Source organism: Leopardus geoffroyi, chromosome B3 (assembly GCF_018350155.1).
Source record: "Leopardus geoffroyi isolate Oge1 chromosome B3, O.geoffroyi_Oge1_pat1.0, whole genome shotgun sequence".
Lineage (NCBI taxonomy): Eukaryota > Metazoa > Chordata > Mammalia > Carnivora > Felidae > Leopardus > Leopardus geoffroyi.
In genome coordinates, this window is record NC_059337.1 from 85,127,045 (window position 1) to 85,146,175 (window position 19,131).

Consider the following 19,131-nt stretch of genomic DNA (forward strand, 5'->3'; position numbering starts at 1 on the left):
ATGTCATTAAATTACCAGAAAATTACTTCATGACCTAACCACAGTACAAAGAGAAGTGAGAGCATAAGACACAATTAAAAACGAAAGAAGCAACACAAAAAGGTTGAGGTTTTCACCTATACTTTGCACATAAACTACTGCTATTCCCAGTAAATGCAGAGCTCTCCTTGAGAACAGCAAATTAAGCAGAAATCAGCCACACTTAATGGGACTGCAAATAAGAATATAGCTTAGCTGACAGCATAGATTTACTCTAATTTTGAGAAAAAAATATACATACTTTCATTTTAAAGGCAATTCACACACCAAAACATAGTGTACTAATGAGCAGATGACTCAACGTCACTAGATTATATTTGTTACTACCTAAGGATAAAAGTAACTAAGGATAAAAACATTAATTGTATCTTCAAGAAATAGGCACTAGTCTAGACAGTTTTTATAATATTATGCCAAGTGAAAAAAGCATTGCCTATAGTACTTAACTAAAAACAAAGTAAGAATTTATGGTTGGCCTGCAGATGAAGGTAACTTTTCCTCTTTTTCTTAGCTATATATATATATTAAGCCATTTCTGAAGTATCAGCACTGAACATTTCTTTCTTTTTTTAAAAGTTTACTTATTTTGAGAGACAGAGACAGTGGGGGTGGCAGAGGGGCAGAGAGAGTGGGAGACAGAGAATCTGAAGCAGTCTCTGTGCTGTCAGTGTGGAGTCCGACTTGGGGCTCGAACTCATGAAACCATGAGATCAGGAAGTGAGCCAAAACCAAGAGTAAGACGCTTAACCGACTGAGCCACTTAGGTGCCCCAGCACTGAACATTTCTTTTTCTTCTTCTACCTTCTTGCACGCCCACCAACACCCACTTACTAATATATTTCTTTGTTTACTAAAATATCTATGAATTGAATTATATGTTTAATAATACCAAAAAAATGCTTTAAAAATTTGCTAGAAACATAATCCTTCTATTTACATAAAACAAGACCTTATCTTCCACAGGATCTCCTTATTTTTCTAATTGTTTTAATAGAGGCAGTGGAGTGGTACTATTATGATTATCAACAAAACAACTCATTTCCATATTTAAAAAAAATCCGTATTTGCAGATAAAAGACAATACCATAAAGGGGTAGGGCAAGCTTGTAGCCACCATCCCAATTTAGGTACACCTGGCTGGCTCAGTCAGTAGAACATGTGACTCTTGATCTTGGGGTTATAAATTCAAGCCCCTCATTGGGTGTAGAGATTACTTAAAAAATTAAAGTCTCTAAATAAAAAAAAATTAGTTATAAAAATGAAGCTGATAAAAAACGCAATATTTAATTAAAAAAAAGAGATTAGCTAAGGGTTTTTGTTGAAAGTTGGGTAAGGTAACTGAGAATGTTCAAGTATGTGGATATAATGGGAGCATACTTATAATGTGACTATAATTAATAAAGGTAAAACCTAATTAGTTATTTTGTAAACTGCCTGGCAGAGGGAGAAAAGGGGCTTCCCATTAAGGGAAGGAAGATGATGTGTATGGTATCTAAAATGGAATCCAAAGAGGAAGATTTAGACTATGTATCTTCAACATCATCCAGAGGAAAAGACTGGCCTTAAACTTACAGTAGAGATGAGGTGTCAGGTTTGATTCCTGTAATGATTTGTTTTCCTATGCAGTTTTTCTCAACAAGTGTTCCTCATATGAACCACACAAACAGAAAATAACTATTTTTAAAAATTTTCCCAAGGATGTTACAGAACTAGTATCCTTCTAGATGCACAGGAGGTAAATTTAATCACATAAAATGGATTCCTAAGGACATCAGGGTTTAATTCTCTTGCAGAATCTTTTTTTTTTTTTTAATTTTTTCATGTTTATTTTTGAGGGGGAGGGGCAGAGAGAGAGAGAGAGAGGGAGACAGAGAATCTAAAGCAGGCTCCGTGCTGTCAATGTAAAGCCCCATGTGGGGCTCAAACTCATAAACTGAGATCATGACTTGAGCTGAAGTAGGACACTCAACCAACTGAGCCACCCAGGTGCCACTCTCCTGCACAACCTTAAAGAAGTGCAGGAAACGTGCTGACTAGTCATCTAGAATAATTGGTCTACTGAACAGTAATTGTTTTCATAGTAAATTTGATCATGCCACTCCTTGCGTAAAATCCCTCAATGTTTGCTCATTCTTTCCTGAGGATAAAATCTAACCTCTCTAGCACTATAAACCAGCTACTATCTTCCTCTTTAGTTTACCTCTGCTACATAAATATGGACGTGTTCCAACTATACCAGTTACTTGGCATTGTCTCCATAGTTCCGTAACTGTTATGAAAAATCCTCACATGCTTTTCAGAGTTTAGAGTTTACTTCTAGAGCATATTTCTGGATTATCTCATCTGTTTCTTCTCTTTTGCTATGGCCCACTGCCCTTTCTTTAGTTTCTTCCCTGCCTCTACTTGTTTCCATAGACTTCTTCAATTTTAAATTTTGTTTTGCTTATCAGATTTTAATCCATTTTTATAGCTCCTGTGTCAATTCCATCAACTAATTTTAGTACTTTCTTATACTTCAAATTTTACTTAAAAAAATAAAAGCAATTTCAATTAAACTAAGTTTTCCTGATCATCAGCTTGTTAAATTTACTAACAAGGGCTCCTTCTCTGTTGCTTTGTTAGTCGAGCCTATTTAACCACAGTCTGTTATATTATAAAGAACAGGAAATAAAAACTTACATTGAGAAAAGCTGAAGAAGCCACTCTACCAGCTGCTACAATAAAATCCATAATAAGCATTGTGGCACCAGGCAAACCAAGTGAAAAAAACTGAGGTGAGCAGTGCTTGATGATTGTATTGACAATATCCTTAGAAGTAAGAAAAGAAGGGGAAAAGAATATCATAAATTAATCTTGGGTATCAGCTAATCAATACCCTTAAAAATAGATAACATATGAAATAATAAAACAGGCAATTACTATACACTGCCTAACTGGAAAGACTAATTTTAATTCTTCTAAATAATCCATGCTTGGTATTATATTGTCAAAGCGAAATAAACTTAAAACATATTTAACTGACATCAATACAGCATTTTTTTTTTTTTCACACTAGACAGCAAGATGGAAGGCTTTTTGCTTCAGGGGGTTGAAAATATAAGGCTCAAGTGTTATAAAACTGAACTGCAGAGTAGTTCCTCCTCTCATCCATTTGCTTCCATATGATATCTCTGATCTTTAAAACTGCATAACCTATTATGTGGCAACTGGAGATATTCTCTTTATTAGATCAACTGAAGTCCTTTGATGACAAATATCCAGCCTTTGGAATTTACCATAAGGATGCAGTGTTTTACACTGTATTACTCAATCTGATTTATCTTAAACAAAAGGTCTCTTTGTCAATAACTAAGATCGTCATTTTGTTTGAGACATGTTTATAAGGTAGAACACTGTAATTATTTCAAATTAATGCAGGTAGTATTTTCACTTTTCAGGAGGAGAGATATAACTACTTCTTTCAATATTAATTTAATGTTCTTTAAATCAACTGCAAGTGAAATTTAACCACATTATGATAAAAATGTTTCATTACTATGACTTACAACCTCCCATAGTTTTTTGTGATTGTTTCTGGGTTTTTTTTGTTTTGTTTTTTTTTTTTCCAGTTTTATGGCCAGGATCAAGACCCTTGAAATAATGTTCTACAGTCAAATTTTTTACTTTCTAATGTAATGATTATATTGATACAAACGCCAAGTCAATATAATTGTCACTGTGCTAATACAATCTATGGAAATAAGAAAATGTGATGGGCTAGCTCTTAGAGAAGAAAAATCCTCTATTTCACTACTAGATGAGCATATCCACATGCCTCTAGTGCCAATTATTAAGTAACAATTACAAAACACCCAAGAATAAGTACATTAGGACATTAAAATAAGATGTAGTCAGTCTAAGCAAAAGATGAAGCAAACTAGTTGTTACAACATTAGAGGAAAGATACATTTAATAATCAAATCAATCCCCTAATTAATAGCTTTTCAACTATGTTTAGGAAAGACACATTTAATAATCAAGTCAATCCCCTAACATAACAGCTTTTCAACTATGTCTTAAGAACAAATGAGATTACAAAATCAAAGAAACATAAATAAATGACTACATAAGACAGTATTTTTAATTCTAGACCTTAAAAGAGTTAAATAATCAAGAATCAAAGATAAACTTATAAAGCAATTGGTTATAAAGTATATATTTACCTGATCAATATGAAGTAATCCACAATGCATTATATTGTAGAAATGTGTTAGAAAATCTCTATTTGGAGAAACATCTTGTCTTCTTTTCATTGTATTACAAATAAGTTTGTAAGCGTGTAATTTTCCTTGTTTATATTTATCAGTCAACATGGTTGCCTACAATTTAAAGATGTTGATTTTAATACTCAAATACTGTTAAAGTGATACAGCAAGCAATATATTTGCTTTCATTTATTTTTATGTTGGTCCAATTTCTTAATGAATTGAAATATCAGGATTACTGAAACTATTGTTATCATTAAAATGATACAACATAGGTTATGAATAACCACACACTGTTTCATTTAGGAAAATGCACCAAGCGTATCAAATGACACTTAAAAAAATTAAAACTTCAAAAGTAGGGGTGCCTGGGTGGCTCAGCTGGTTAAACATCTGACTCTTGGTTTTGGCTCAGGGCATGATCTCATGGTTTGTGAGATCGAACCCCACATCGGGCTCTGTGCTAATAGCATGGAGCCTGCTTGGGATTCTCTCTCTCTCCCTCTCTCTTCCTCTGTCTCTGCCCCTCCCCTGCTCACGCTTTCTCTCTCAAAATAAATAAACTTAAAAACTAAAACAATGAAAGTACACACCATATTCTTTGATATAAATTCGAGATTTATACTTCACTTAAATACAATTAAAACATAATTTTCTATATTCACTTTTGTTTTATTAAATAAAAATGATGCACCAGTATAATAATTATGCTAGCCCGTTTTCCTCTCTATATAACCCGTAATGAATGACAAGTCACAAACCAAGTGTTCTAGAAAACTATACAAAAGTTAAAGAATCAAATGTTTAAAACAGATTACATATGTATTTATTAAATGAAACTTTTAAATTATAATTTTTATATATTAAGCTTACCTTGAAAAGCCAAGGTGTAAGAATTCTCAGTGGAGGAATCAAAACTGGTGGTGAAGGGGAGGTCAGGTTATCAGTTGAAATGCCAAGATTATCTCTAATCTGTAATTTTCAAATAAAATGCAACAAATCTATGAAAACTGTTCTTCCAGTTTGTTTTAGCTTAAACTTGAGTTCAAGTCCAATTTCTATCACTAACTATATATTTAAACATGGTTCAGTGACTTTACCCTGCCAGGAACTAGTTTATAGTAAGGAGGTTGGGGGGGGGGGGGGGCAATGTGGTCTAAGGCTTCTACGAATTCTTAACACTTTTCTTTTTTTTTTTTTTTTTTTTTTTTTTTTTTTTTTACCTTAGCTAGATTTTGCCAAAGCTCACAGAGGTAATCAAAAACTTGGGCATGTATTTCAGGATCCATAATAGCGTTGACATCTCCCAAAATGCCTAGCATTCTTCGCCACATTACAGTAGCAACATCAGCATGCCATCCTGTGAGTGTACCCCCTGCCATCACACTACAACATTCAGATGGAAATTCACTGATTTCTATAAAATAAACCAATACATTGGTGTTAGTAATTTTTCTAAAGAATCACAAAGACAAGAAAGAGTCAAATTAACAATCTTAAATATCCATAAAAGCAAATTTTAAAAATGTCAATAGGCACTAGTGTTATTTTTTCCTAACCAGTTCGTGATTCCATATTATGGCAATAATTACTTATTCAATGGAACTTGTACTAGGATTTATCTAAGGAGGAAATGATGCTGATAGAGAAGTATATGGTTGACATAAAGATCATATTTGTAAGTATATACTCTCTCTTTATCAAATGACTACTTCAGGTTGTATCATCAAATTAATAGAAGATCGCAGGCTGAAAGCAGATCTTGTAGGAAGTCTTCATAAGCCTATTTCTTGGTACTTAAAACTTCCTAAGAAATGTATTTCTATATTTCAAAACTAAATCAGGCTTAGCATTAAAAGGGGTATTACTGTTATTAATTATGTGATGTCATACAAATTATTTAATAACTTAATGCTATACTTCTCACTATGAAATAGATGGCTTAGCTAAATATCATTATAGGTCTCCTCCAACTTAAAAAACACCCATTATTCTATTCAGTGTATATAACAGAAAAGGTGAAATCATTACTAAGATTATTCCTACTTGGTAATATCTCAATGTACTCATAATTTACAAGTTCATTCTTAATATATGCACATCCTTTGTGCCTAATGTTTAACTTTTTTTCTCTTTCTACATGAAGTGTACAATGATTGTATTATAAAAAAGTTACTAGTCTTTCATAATAATAAAAAATAACCATCTGGTGTAAGCTCACTGAAATAAAAGAAAAAAAAAACACTGTAGTTTTAACCATCACCGTTAACATCTCCCTACTCTATGGAACCTTCATAATATGGTGAAAAATCAACTGATTTGTCTCTAACTTAACCCTCCCAAAACAAAATTTTAAATAATTGCAAAGCCAGCAACAATGTGTGATCCTCCTTTGAATCCTGAATTGGGCTGGTAGTGGTATGGTGTAGCTATAAAAGATATTCCTACTGAAAAAACTGGGGAAATTTGACTTTGGATTAAAAACTGCAGTAATGGGGGCACCTGTGTGGTTCAGTCAGTTAAGCATCCAACTTTGGCTCAGGTCATGATCTCACCATTCCTGAGTTTGAGCCCCACATTGGGGCTCTGTGCTGACAGCTCAGAGCCTGAAGCCTATTTCAGATTCTTGTCTCCCTCTCTTTCTCTACCTCTCCCCCACTCATGTTCTGTCTCTCTCTCTTTCTCTCCCTCCGTCTCTCTCAAAAATAAACAAAATTTAGGGGCGCCTGGGTGGCGCAGTCGGTTAAGCGTCCGACTTCAGCCAGGTCACGATCTCGCGGTCCGTGAGTTCGAGCCCCGCGTCAGGCTCTGGGCTGATGGCTCAGAGCCTGGAGCCTGTTTCCGATTCTGTCTCCCTCTCTCTCTGCCCCTCCCCCGTTCATGCTCTGTCTTTCTCTGTCACAAAAATAAATAAACGTTGAAAAAAAAAAATTAAAAAAAAATTGCAGTGATGTTTCAATGTTAAATATGCTGAATGTGACCACTACAATGTGGTTATACAGGAAACACTAAAGTGTTTAAGTGTAAAGGGTCTAAAATTTGCAATTCACTACTAAATAGCTCAAGAAAGACAAACAGAAAGAAAGAAAGAAACAGAGAAAGACAGAAAAAAGACAGAAAGACAGACAGAAAGGCAAGAAGGCAGGAAGGAAAGAAGAAAGAAAGGAGGAAAGAAAGAAAGAAAAGTGGCACGCCTGGGTGGCTCAGTCAGTTAAGCTTCCAACTCTTGATTTCTGCTCAGGTCATGATATCAGAGTCGTGATATCAACCAAGCCATGCATCTGGCTCTGCTCTGGGTGTGGAGGCTGCTTGGGATTTTCTCTCTCCTTCTCCCTCTGATCCTCCCCAACTTACATGGAAATAAAAGGGGTGGGGGGGATGGCAGGGTTGTTTTTGTGCACGTGTGTATGCAGATACAGAGATAAAGTGGTAAAATACTAACAACTGGTGAATTCATCTAAAGGCTTAATGTGTATTCATTTTACTAGTCTTGTAACTTTTCTGTAAGTTAGAAATTTTTTCCCACTGTTGGGGAAAGAAACTAAAACCAAGGATGAACTAAAAACTGCAGGCCAAAAGGAGGAAAGAAAAGGCCAAAATAATCCAGAAATCAGACCATAAGGGTTATGTAATTGCAAGATAAATGCATATTATGAGAATGAGTACCTTAAAACTATAAGGCCAGAAGTTATAGAGAGTAAATGTACTGCAGCACCAATGAAAACTGGCATTTTATATTATTCATTGTTTTGGGCATAATTGCAAAATGACGTTTTATCCTGATCCTTGTTACATTATGTAAGACTCAGCAGAAACAACTTTTATTAAAACTCGCAGTTTCTAAGGTTTCCTAGTCACTTTTTAACATTTACTTAAAAATACTTCCTGCTTTAGGAAATGGCAGAATATCAATAAATGATAATTTAACACACAAAAATGATGCAACCACTAATGCCAGGACTGTAGGCAACTATAATAATACAACAAATATTAGACTATAAATATTTTTAAGAGCAAGAAAAAATGTTAAGTAACAAATTTCCAAAAGACTCACAAAAGCTCAAAAGACTTATAATAATACTCTATCTAATCAAAAGTTTAAGATGTCTAAATTAAGATCTCCTAACACTAATGCCCTGAAAGGAAAAATGGCAAATATCTAATTTCCAAATATTGCCTAGGTCATCTGGCGTCTGAAGAACAGAATGGTGGAGCTTCTCATCAAGCTGCAGATCCTTCTGTTCCATGTGATCTATATTCAGTGTGGAAGGAGAAGGCGTCTGTGACCTGGATCCCAGAGCTGAATGGACTGGAGAAGCACTTTCTGAACCTGTAAATATAATTTCATAAACTTACCATAAAGAGAATATTCAATACTCTCTACCTAAGATGTAATGCTTAAAATCCCAATAAGATACAATTGAGAAGCATCAAAGGCCAAAGAGGTAAAGAAAATCATAATACTGTACACGATTTTGTATCTAGGGGTCTCATTTGACTTCTTCCAGGGTACTAGAATGGAATCAGAACTGCGCATAGCAGTTAATAGAAGCCATCTGTGAAAGTGATAATGTCCATTCCTGATGCAGCTAGAGAAACTCTAGTACCCACTGCTACTCTACTTCACTTACCTCAGACCCGGGGCTATTCCTGAGAAGAACTTGCTCTGCATGGCTCTATATGCTACTATCATTGCTAGCCTGGTTTATGGTGGTCCCTGATGGTCCCCAGTTGTCAATCTCCCTCTTACCCCTATTCCTTCCTCCCAGTCCATTCTTCATAAGGCAGCAAAAAGATCTAAAAATCTAATCAGATGTTACTTCCTTACTTAAAATATTCTATGGCTCTTTACTGGCCATAGCATAAGCCCAAACTTATTAGTGGGTTTTCCAGTCTTTCTTCAACTTTCTGATCACTCCATAATTCCCCCGTCACTTTTAAGTTCTAGCCACAGAGCTAGCCTTTTCCACATGTTTTTCCTTTGCATGGAGCCATAATCCTGTTCTTATAGGTCTGGTTAACTCCTTTTTAGTTTTCAGGTCTTACTTTAGACACTTTTTCCTGAGAAGCCTACCCACTGTTGACCTACCCAGTGTGAATAAGGAGTCTCTGCCATATGCACTTGTACTTCCCCATTATACCACTTATAACACTGACTTGAAACACACTGTTTAGTTTTAAATATCTTCACTAATGCAGAAACTCTGTAAAAACAGACTGTATCTGTTATATACTGAAGTATTGCCAGTGCCTAGTGTAGTGTCTGGTACATAGCAGAAACTCATGTTAATTTAAATTATGTATAGCATAAATTAATACTTATTTAACACTTTGTGGTGGTTGTAGTGAGGTGATGCTACTACCAAGCAAGCTGCTAAAATATCAGGACCTTTCAACAGAAAATTAATAAAGAAAGATCAGCCTTAAATGACAGATTAGACCAGATGGACTTAACTCATTTGTTCAGAACATTCCATCCACAGGAGCAGAATACATATTCTTCTCAAGTGTACATGGAACATTCTCCAGGATAGATCACATGTTAGGTCTTACAAGTCTTACTAAATTCAACAAGACTGAAATCATTTCAGACCACAACAATATGAAACTAGAAATCAACTACCAGAAGAAAACTAGAAAAACTACAAATACACAGAGATTAAATATGTTTCCAAATACCTACAAAGTGAATGAAAAATTAAAGGAAAAATTAAAAAAATACATAGAAGCAAATGAAAACAGAAATGTGACATACCAATATCTATGGAATGCAGCAAAAATGGTTCTAAGAGGGAAGGTCATAGCAATATAGGTCTACCTCAAGGAAAGAGAAATCTCAAGTAAACAATTTAATTTCATACCTAGGCAAACTAGAGAAAAAAAAAAGGACAAAACCCAAAGTTAGTAGAAGGGAAGAAATAATAAAGATCAGAACAGAAATAAATGAAATAGAGACTAAAAAGACAATAAAAGAGATCAATGAAACTAAGAGCTGGTTCTCTGAAAAGATAAAAATAACCTAAACGCATAAGAAAAACAAGATAGAACTCAAAGTCAGAAAAGAAAGAAAACACATTACAACCAATACCACAGAAATACAACCTAGAGGAAATGAATGAATTCCTAGAAATTTATAATCTTCCAAGACTGAATCATGAAGAAACAGAAATCTGAATGGACCAATCACTAGTGAGGGGATTGAATCCAAAATCAAAAATCTCCCAATGAACAAAAGTCCAGGACCACACAGCTTCATTCGTGAACTCTCCCAAACATTGAAAGAATACTTAACACCCATCCCTCTTAAACTCTTCCATATATTGAAGAGGAAAAAACTTTCAAACTCATTTTACGAGGCCAGTTTTATCCTTATACCACAACCAAACAAGGACATCACAAAAAAAAAGAAAATTATAGGGGCGTCTGGGTGGCTCAGTCAGTTAAGCGACTGACTTCGGCTCAGGTCATGATCTCATGGTTTTTGAGTTCGAGCCCCGCATTAGGCTCTGTGCTAACAACTCAGAGCCTGGAGCCTGCTTCTGATTCTGTGTCTTCCTCTCTCTCTGCCTCTCCCTCTGCTTGCAGTCTGCCCCCCGTCTCTCAAAAATAAATAAACATTTAAAAAAAAAAGGAAAGAAAATTATAGGCCAACATCCCTAATAAACCCAGATGCAAAAATCCTCAACAAAGTGTCAATAAACTGAGTTAAAACAACACATAAAAACAATCATACACCATGATCAAGTGAGATTTATTCCAGGGAGACAAACATGGTTCAATATCCATAAATTGACCAATGTGATACACATTAACAAAAGATAAAAATTATATGATTATTCCCAAAGCAATCTACATATTCAATGCAATCCCCATCAAAGTAATACCAGCATTCTTCACAGAGCTGGAACAAATAATGCTAAAATTTGTATGGAACCAGAAAAGACCCCGAATAGCCAAAGCAATCTTGAAAAAGAAAAACCAAAGCTGGAGGCCTCAAAATCCCAGACTTCAAGCTATACTACAAAGCTGTAATCATCAAGACAGTATGGTACTGGCACAAGAATAGACACTCAGATCAATGGAACAGAAGAGAGAACCCAGAAATGGACCCACAAACACATGGCCAACTCATCTTTGACAAAGCAGGAAAGAATATCCAATGGAATAAAGACAGTCTCTTCAGCAAGTGGTGCTGAGAAAACTGGACAGTGACATGCAGAAGAATGGATCTGGACCAGTTTCCTACACCATACACAGAAATAAACTCAAGATGGATGAAATGTAAGACAGGAAGCCATCAAAATCCTAGAGGAGAAAGCAAGCAAAAACCTCCTGAATCCTGGCCGCAGCAACTTCTTACTCAACACGTCTTCAGAGGCAAGGGAAACAAAAGCAAAAATGAACTATTGGGACATCAAAATAAAAAGCCTCTGCACAGTGAAGGAAACAATCAGCAAAACTAAAAGGCAACTGACAGAATGGGAGAAAATATTTGCAAATGACATATCAGATAAAGGGTTAGTATCCAAAATCTATACAGAACTTATCAAACTCAACACCCAAAAAACAAATAATCCAGTGAAGACATGGGCAAAAGACATGAATAGACACTTCTCCAAGAAGACATCCAGATGGCCAACCGACACGTGAAAAAATGCTCAACATCACTCATCATCAGGGAAATACAAATCAAAACCACAATGAGATACCACCTTACACCCCTCAGAATGGCTAACATTAACAACTCAGGCAACAACAGATTTTGGCAAGGATGCAGAGAAAGAGGATCTCTTTTGCATTGTTGGTGGGAATGCAAGTTGGTGCAGTCACTCTGGAAAACACTATGGAGGTTCCTCAAAAAACTAAAAATAGAACTACCCGACGATTGCACTCCTAGGCATTTATCCACGGAATACAGGTGTGCTGTTTTGAAGGGACACATGCACCCCAATGTTTATAGCAGCACTCTCAACAATAGCCTAAGTATGGAAAGAGCCCAAATATCCATCAATATATGAATGGATAAAGAAGATGTGGTATATATATACAATGGAGTATTACTCGGCAATCAAAAAGAATGAAATCTTGCCATTTGCCACTATGTGAATGGAACTGGAGGGTATTATGCTAAGTGAAATTAGTCAGTCAGACAAAGACAAATATCATATGACTTCACTCCTATGAGGACTTTAAGAGACAAAACAGGGGCGCCTGGGTGGCGCAGTCGGTTAAGCGTCCGACTTCAGCCAGGTCACGATCTCGCGGTCTGTGAGTTCGAGCCCCGCGTCAGGCTCTGGGCTGATGGCTCAGAGCCTGGAGCCGGTTTCCGATTCTGTGTCTCCCTCTCTCTCTGCCCCTCCCCTGTTCATGCTCTGTCTCTCTCTGTCCCAAAAATAAATAAACGTTGAAAAAAAAAATTATAAAGAGACAAAACAGATGAACATAAGGGAAGGGAAACAAAAATAATATAAAAACAGGGAGGGGGGCAAAACAGAAGAGACTCATAAATATGGAGAACAAACTGAGGGTTACTGGAGGGCCTGTGGGAGGGGATATGGGCTAAATGGGTAAGGGGCATTAAGGAATCTACTCCTGAAATCACTGTTTCACTATATGCTAACTAATTGGGATGTAAATTTAAAAAAAAATAAAAATTAAATTAAAAAAATTATATGATTATTTCAGTAGATAAAGTATCTGAACAAACTTCAACACCCATTGATGATAAAAACCTTTCAACAAACTAGGTATAAAGGGAAGGTAACTCAATATGATAATAAAGGTCATATATGACAAACGAGCATCATATTCCATGGTGAAAACGTGAAAGCTTTTCCTCTAAGATCAGGAACAAGACAAAGATGCCTTTGTCTTTTATTCAACAAAGTGTTGGAAGTCCTAGCCACAGCAATTAGGTAAAAAAAAATAAAATACCTGGCACACAAACTGGAAAGGAAGAATTAAAACTGTCACTCCATGCAGATTGCATATAGGAAACCATTAAGATTCTACCGAAAAACTGTTAGAATAAATGAATTCAGAAAATGGCAGAATACAAAATATGTTTTTTAAAAAAATCTGTGTTTCTATACACTAATAATAAACCATTAAAAACAGAAATAAAGGGGTTCCTGGGTGGCTTGGTCGGTTAAGTGTCCGACTTGGGCTCAGGTCATGATCTCACAGTTGGCAAGTTCAAGCCTGCGTCAGGCTTGTGCTGACAGTTCAGAGCCTGGAGCCTGCTTCGGATTCTGTGTCTCCCTTTCTCTGCCCCTCCCCGGCCATGCTCTGTTTCTTTCTCTTTCTCTTTCTCTTTCTCTCTCTCAAAAATGAACATTAAAAAAAGAGAGAAATTAAAAAAAAAAACTCATTTATAGTCACATCAAAAAAAATACCTAGGAATACATTTAACCAAGGAGGTAAAAGACTTATATACTGAAAACTATAAAACACAAACGAAAGAAACGGAAAAAGACACAAATAAATGGAAAGATATTCCATGCTCACAGACTGAATTAATATCATTAAAACGTCTATATCACCCAATGCAATGTACAGATTCAATGCAATCGCTACCAAAATACCAATAGCATTTGTTAGAGAACTAGAACAAATAATTCTAAAATTCTAAAGACTGAATAGCCAAAACAATCCTGAGAAAGAACAAAGCTGGAGATATCCTGCTCCCTGTTTCATACTATACTACAAAGATGTAGTAATTAAAACAGTGTGGTATTGGCATAAAAAATCAAGATTAAGAGAACAGAGAGCCTAGAAAAAACTCATACATATATGGTTAATTAATTTATAACAAAGTAGGGTAAAATATACAATGGGGAAAGGATAGTCTCTTTAATAAATGGTGTTGTGAAAACCGGACAGCCATGTGTAAACAAATGAAACTGCACCACTATCTTGTATCATATACAAAAATCAACTCGAAATGGATTAAAGGCTTGATCATATGGCCTGAAACCATAAAACTCCTAGAAGAAAACACAGGCATCAAGCTTCCTGACATTGGTCTTAGCAATGGTTTTTAGATGTCTCCTCAGGCAAGGGAAACAAAAACAAAAATAAACAAGTGGGACTATATCAAACTAAAAAGCCTCTAAACACTGAAGAAACCCATCAGCAAAACAAAAAGGGAACATACTGAATTGGAGAAGATATTTGCAAATCATGTATCTGAAAAGGGTCTAATAACCAAAATATATAAAGAACTCATATAACTCAATAAAAAACAATCTGATTAAAAATGGGCAGAGGATCTGAACAGATATATTTCAAGACACATGAAAAGATGCGCAACATCATTAAATATCAAGGAAGTAAATCAAAACCACAATGAGATATTACCTTACACCTGTCAAAATGATTATTATCAGAAAGAGAAGAAAATAACAAGTGTTGGCAAGGATGTGGAGAGAAGGAAACCCATGTGCATTGTTGGTGGGAACGTAAACTGGGGCAGCTGCTCTGGAAACCAGGGTGGAGGGTCCTCAACAAATTAAAAATAGATCTACCCTATGACCCAGTAATAGCACTGCTAGGAATTTACCTAAGGGATACATGAATGCTGATGCATAGAGGCACGTGTACCCCAATGTTTATAGCAGCACTTTCAACAACAGCCAAATTATGGAAAGAGCCTAGAAGTCCAGCAACTGATGAATGGATAAAGAAATTGTGGTTTATATACACAATGGAATACTACTTGGCAACGAGAAAGAATGAAATATGGCCTTTTGTAGCAACATGGATGGAACTGGAGAATGTTATGCTAAGTGAAATAAGTCATACAGAGAAAGACAGATACCATATGTTTTCACTCTTATGTGATCCTGAGAAACTTAACAGAAGACCATGGGGGAGGGGAAGGGAAAAAAAAAAAAGTTTAGAGAGGGAGGGAGCCAAAACATAAGAGACTCTTAAAAACTGAGAACAAACTGAGGATTGATGGGGGGCGGGAGGAAGGGGAGAGTGGGTGATGGGTATTGAGGAGGGCACCTGTTGGGATGAGCACTGGGTGTTGTATAGAAACCAATTTGTGGGGCGCCTGGGTGGCTCAGTCGGTTAAGCGTCCGACTTCGGCTCAGGTTGTGCTCTCGCGGTCCGTGAGTTTGAGCCCCGCGTCGGGCTCTGTGCTGACAGCTCAGAGCCTGGAGCCTGTTTCAGATTCTGTGTCTCCCTCCCTTTGACCCTCCCCCGTTCATGCTCTGTCTCTGTCTCAAAAAGTAAATAAACATTAAAAAAAAAATTTAAGAAACCAATTCGACAATATATTACATATTAAAAAAAATTAAAAATAGAGCTACCCTATGATCTAGCGATTCTACTACTGGATATCTATCTAAAGAAAACAAAAATACTAATTCAAAGAGATATTTGCTCCCCTATGCTCACTGCAGCGTTATTTACAATAGCCAAGGTATGGAAGCAACTTAAGTGTCCATTGATGGATGAACTAGATGAAGAACATGTGACTTATACATACAAAAGAATACTACCCAACCACAAAAAAAGAATGAAATCTTGCCATTTGCGACAACATGGCTGGACCTTGAGGGGATTTTGCTAAGTGAAATAAGTTAGATGGAAAAAGACAAATACCATATGATTACATTTTTATGTGGAATCTAAAAAACAAAACAAACAGAACAAAATCCAGACTCATAGATACAGAGGACTGGTAGCTGCCATGCCAAAGGAGAGGGGGGCATGGAAGAGGAAGGAAATTATGAAGTAAAAACTTCTAGTTATAAAATAAGTAAGTAGTCATGGGGAAGTGAGGTACAGAATGGGGAATATAGTCAATAACACTGTATTAACTTTTGTCAAATCACTGTATGTTGTACACCTGAAACTAATATAATATTGTATGCAATTATGCCTCAATTAAAAAATATGTATTTGGTCTTTTTATTTAAGCTTCTTTCTAGCAATGAAATATCAATATTCTGGACTCAATAATTCTAAAACTCTGTTCCTGTTACCTCCTTTTATACAGTAAAGCAAAAACCAAGTAAATAAATTATGTATTTGTATTATTTTAATCCCACAAATGTGTCATTCCACACTGTTTATACAAATGTTTAAATATAATACAATAAATGCTTTAAAAAGAACATATAGGGGCGCCTGGGTGGCGTAGTCGGTTAAGCGTCCGACTTCAGCCAGGTCACGATCTCGCGGTCCGTGAGTTCGAGCCCCGCGTCAGGCTCTGGGCTGATGGCTCAGAGCCTGGAGCCTGTTTCCGATTCTGTGTCTCCCTCTCTCTCTCTGCCCCTCCCCCGTTCATGCTCTGTCTCTCCCTGTCCAAAAAAAAAATAAAAAAAAAAAAAAGAACATATAACGTTAAGAATCCCTTACTGAATGATAATCATGATTTCATTTAGGCTCAATTATGATACACAGTAGGTAGTCAATTTCCTTTCCTTCATTTGAGATTTGGAGTAAATTCATATGGCACAAAATCGTATGTTAAAAGGTAGCTACAGAAATGTAAAAATTCTATACTTTAGTACAAACACAAACTATTGAGGGCATAATGAAAACAATCTCCTTAATACTCATCAAATATTTTATAAGTACACGACAAAAAAATCATCAGGGGCGCCTGAGTGGCTCAGTTGGTTAAGCGTCCGGCTTCAGCTCAGGTCATGATCTTGTGGTTCGTAAGTTCGAGCCCTGCGTTGAGTTCTGTGCTGACAGCTCGGAACCTGGAGCCTGGTTCAACTCTCTGTCTCCCTCTCTTTCAGCCCCTCCCCAGCGCATGCGCCTGCCCTCCCTCCCTCCCTCCCTCCCTTTCTCTCTCTCAAAACTAAAAAAAAAAAAAAAAAGGGGGGGGGCCCCGAGTGGCTCAGTTGGTTGAACGTCCAACTTCAGCTCAGGTCACAGTCTCACCATTCCCAAGTTCAAGCTCCACATCAGGCTCTGTGCTGACAGCTCAGAGCCTGGAGCCTATTTCAGATTCTATGTCTCCCTCTCTCTCTCTGCTCCTCCCCTGCTCACGTTCTGTCTTTCTCTCTCAAAAATAAATAAACATTTTGAAAAATAAAAAATAAACATTTAAAAAATCATCAGCCTTAGTCAAATGCTTTGTAATACAAATCTATTTCTCTTACTTCCATGTATTATTTTCATCCATAAAAATCTGATTCATTTTTTAGAATTAAAACTTAAGTAATTTTTTATTAAGATTACCTATTAGTGAATCATTACTGCCTTTAACTTTATTAGTAACAATCTAGAACACCTGACTTATAGGTGTTCTCCTCTTAAAGAATGTATTTTTAAAATATAAGTATTGCTATATTAATATTTATCCATTAAATTTTTGTTCTTATCTCCTATATTAAGTTTCTGCTATAATTTCTGAAAATATTACAGGAAAATAAAAGATTTCATGACTACTAACATCCCTTGGATAGAACACAGCTATTCTTAAAAAGTTAACTGTGAGAATATACGCAAAATATACTTGAGAAAATAATCAAAGTGTGTTGAATAGTTTGTATATTGATTATATGCTGTTGTACTCTTTGCTGAATTTTATCTTTTAATTAGAACTTGATCCATGAACTGCTTTAGTTTCTTAAACACCCTTACACTATTACAAATGGCACTAATCAAGAACAGAATTCCTTATAAAACTTCCTAGTAGAGTCCTAGAAATGGTCACCATGTGTAGTAAATATAGGTTATATACATGTTAAAAATTCTTTGAAGTTCAATTATCCAAAACTCATATTGAGGCAAAAGGCCTAAAACAAGTTCTCTTTATATATTAAGTTTTTTTAATTGTTGTGGGGAACTCCAGTTTTGATGACTAAAGATAAATAAAAAAGAAAAAGTGAGGTCAGACTTCTTTCACATACTGTAGTCTTTTGAAAACATCACAGTCTGATTAATAGTCTGAGGGCTTTAAGAAAACTTTAAGAAACCCATGTAGTTTACTGGAGAGCATGATGTTTAACTCCTCCTTCAAAATAGATGGTCCCCAGATTAAGGGACACGTATTGGTGGGATTCTTTTGAGTCACAGACTGGGAGGGTTGTACAGTGGATCTCCAAATCAGTTAAAAAACTTCTCAGCCATTTTATTATTTCTACTTTGAAAGTCCATTCTTTTCAAAGTTCATTAACTCTCTACACTACAGTTTTGATAGTATTAAAATTTGTGTGACCGTAGAAAATAAACTTCCACATTTAGTTTTTTAAGTCATCCATTTTAACTGTACAGTTATATTAATTTGGCAATTATATGCAGTCCATAATCAATAACACAATCGAAACAAAGAAATGTCCATCAGCATGAAAAGCTTTCTTGTGCCCAATTGCAGTTGATCCCCTGCTGACTCCCACCCCCCCAAGTAATTACTGATCTTTATCGCTATAGTTTTGTCTTCTCTAGAATGTCCTATACGTGGAATAATAAAGTACGATATATAGTCTTTTGTATTTGACTTCTTTCATCTAGCATGTTTTTGAGAATCAGCCATGGTTTCACATATGTTAATCTTTTTTTTTTTTTTCTGAGTCCTGTTCCAATGAATATTCAGTGAATGACTACATTACAATTTGATTATCCATTCACTAGTTGCTGGACGCTTGAGCTGTTTTGAATTTTTAGCTACTGTGAATAATGCTGTCATGAAGTTCCAAATACAGCTGCCAGAAGTAAATACCTAGTAATAGTCATGAGGTAAATGCATGTTTACTTCTAAAAGACACTGGCATATTTTGGCAGAGAAACCTTACCATTTTGCATTCCCATGAGTGACATGATATTCCCAGTTGTTCTACATCCTCTTCAATACTTGGTATTATCAGTGTTTTTAACTTCA

The 19,131-nt window shown here is 35.8% G+C and overlaps 1 protein-coding gene across 13 annotated transcripts in view; it reads right to left on the reverse strand.

The window, feature by feature from the left end:
* RALGAPA1 (Ral GTPase activating protein catalytic subunit alpha 1) overlaps positions 1–19,131 on the reverse strand; it is a 281,757-nt gene that overhangs the window by 132,211 nt on the left and 130,415 nt on the right. For 12 of the 13 annotated variants that reach the window (XM_045450709.1, XM_045450708.1, XM_045450710.1 and 9 more), the window contains 5 exons: positions 8,461–8,613; positions 5,507–5,700; positions 5,157–5,255; positions 4,242–4,397; positions 2,719–2,847 (listed from right to left, as the gene is read on the reverse strand). In XM_045450709.1, the coding sequence (XP_045306665.1) occupies positions 2,719–2,847; positions 4,242–4,397; positions 5,157–5,255; positions 5,507–5,700; positions 8,461–8,613 (731 nt within the window). The remainder of the gene's footprint in view (positions 1–2,718; positions 2,848–4,241; positions 4,398–5,156; positions 5,256–5,506; positions 5,701–8,460; positions 8,614–19,131) is intronic. The other variant, XM_045450711.1, reaches the window with a different exon arrangement.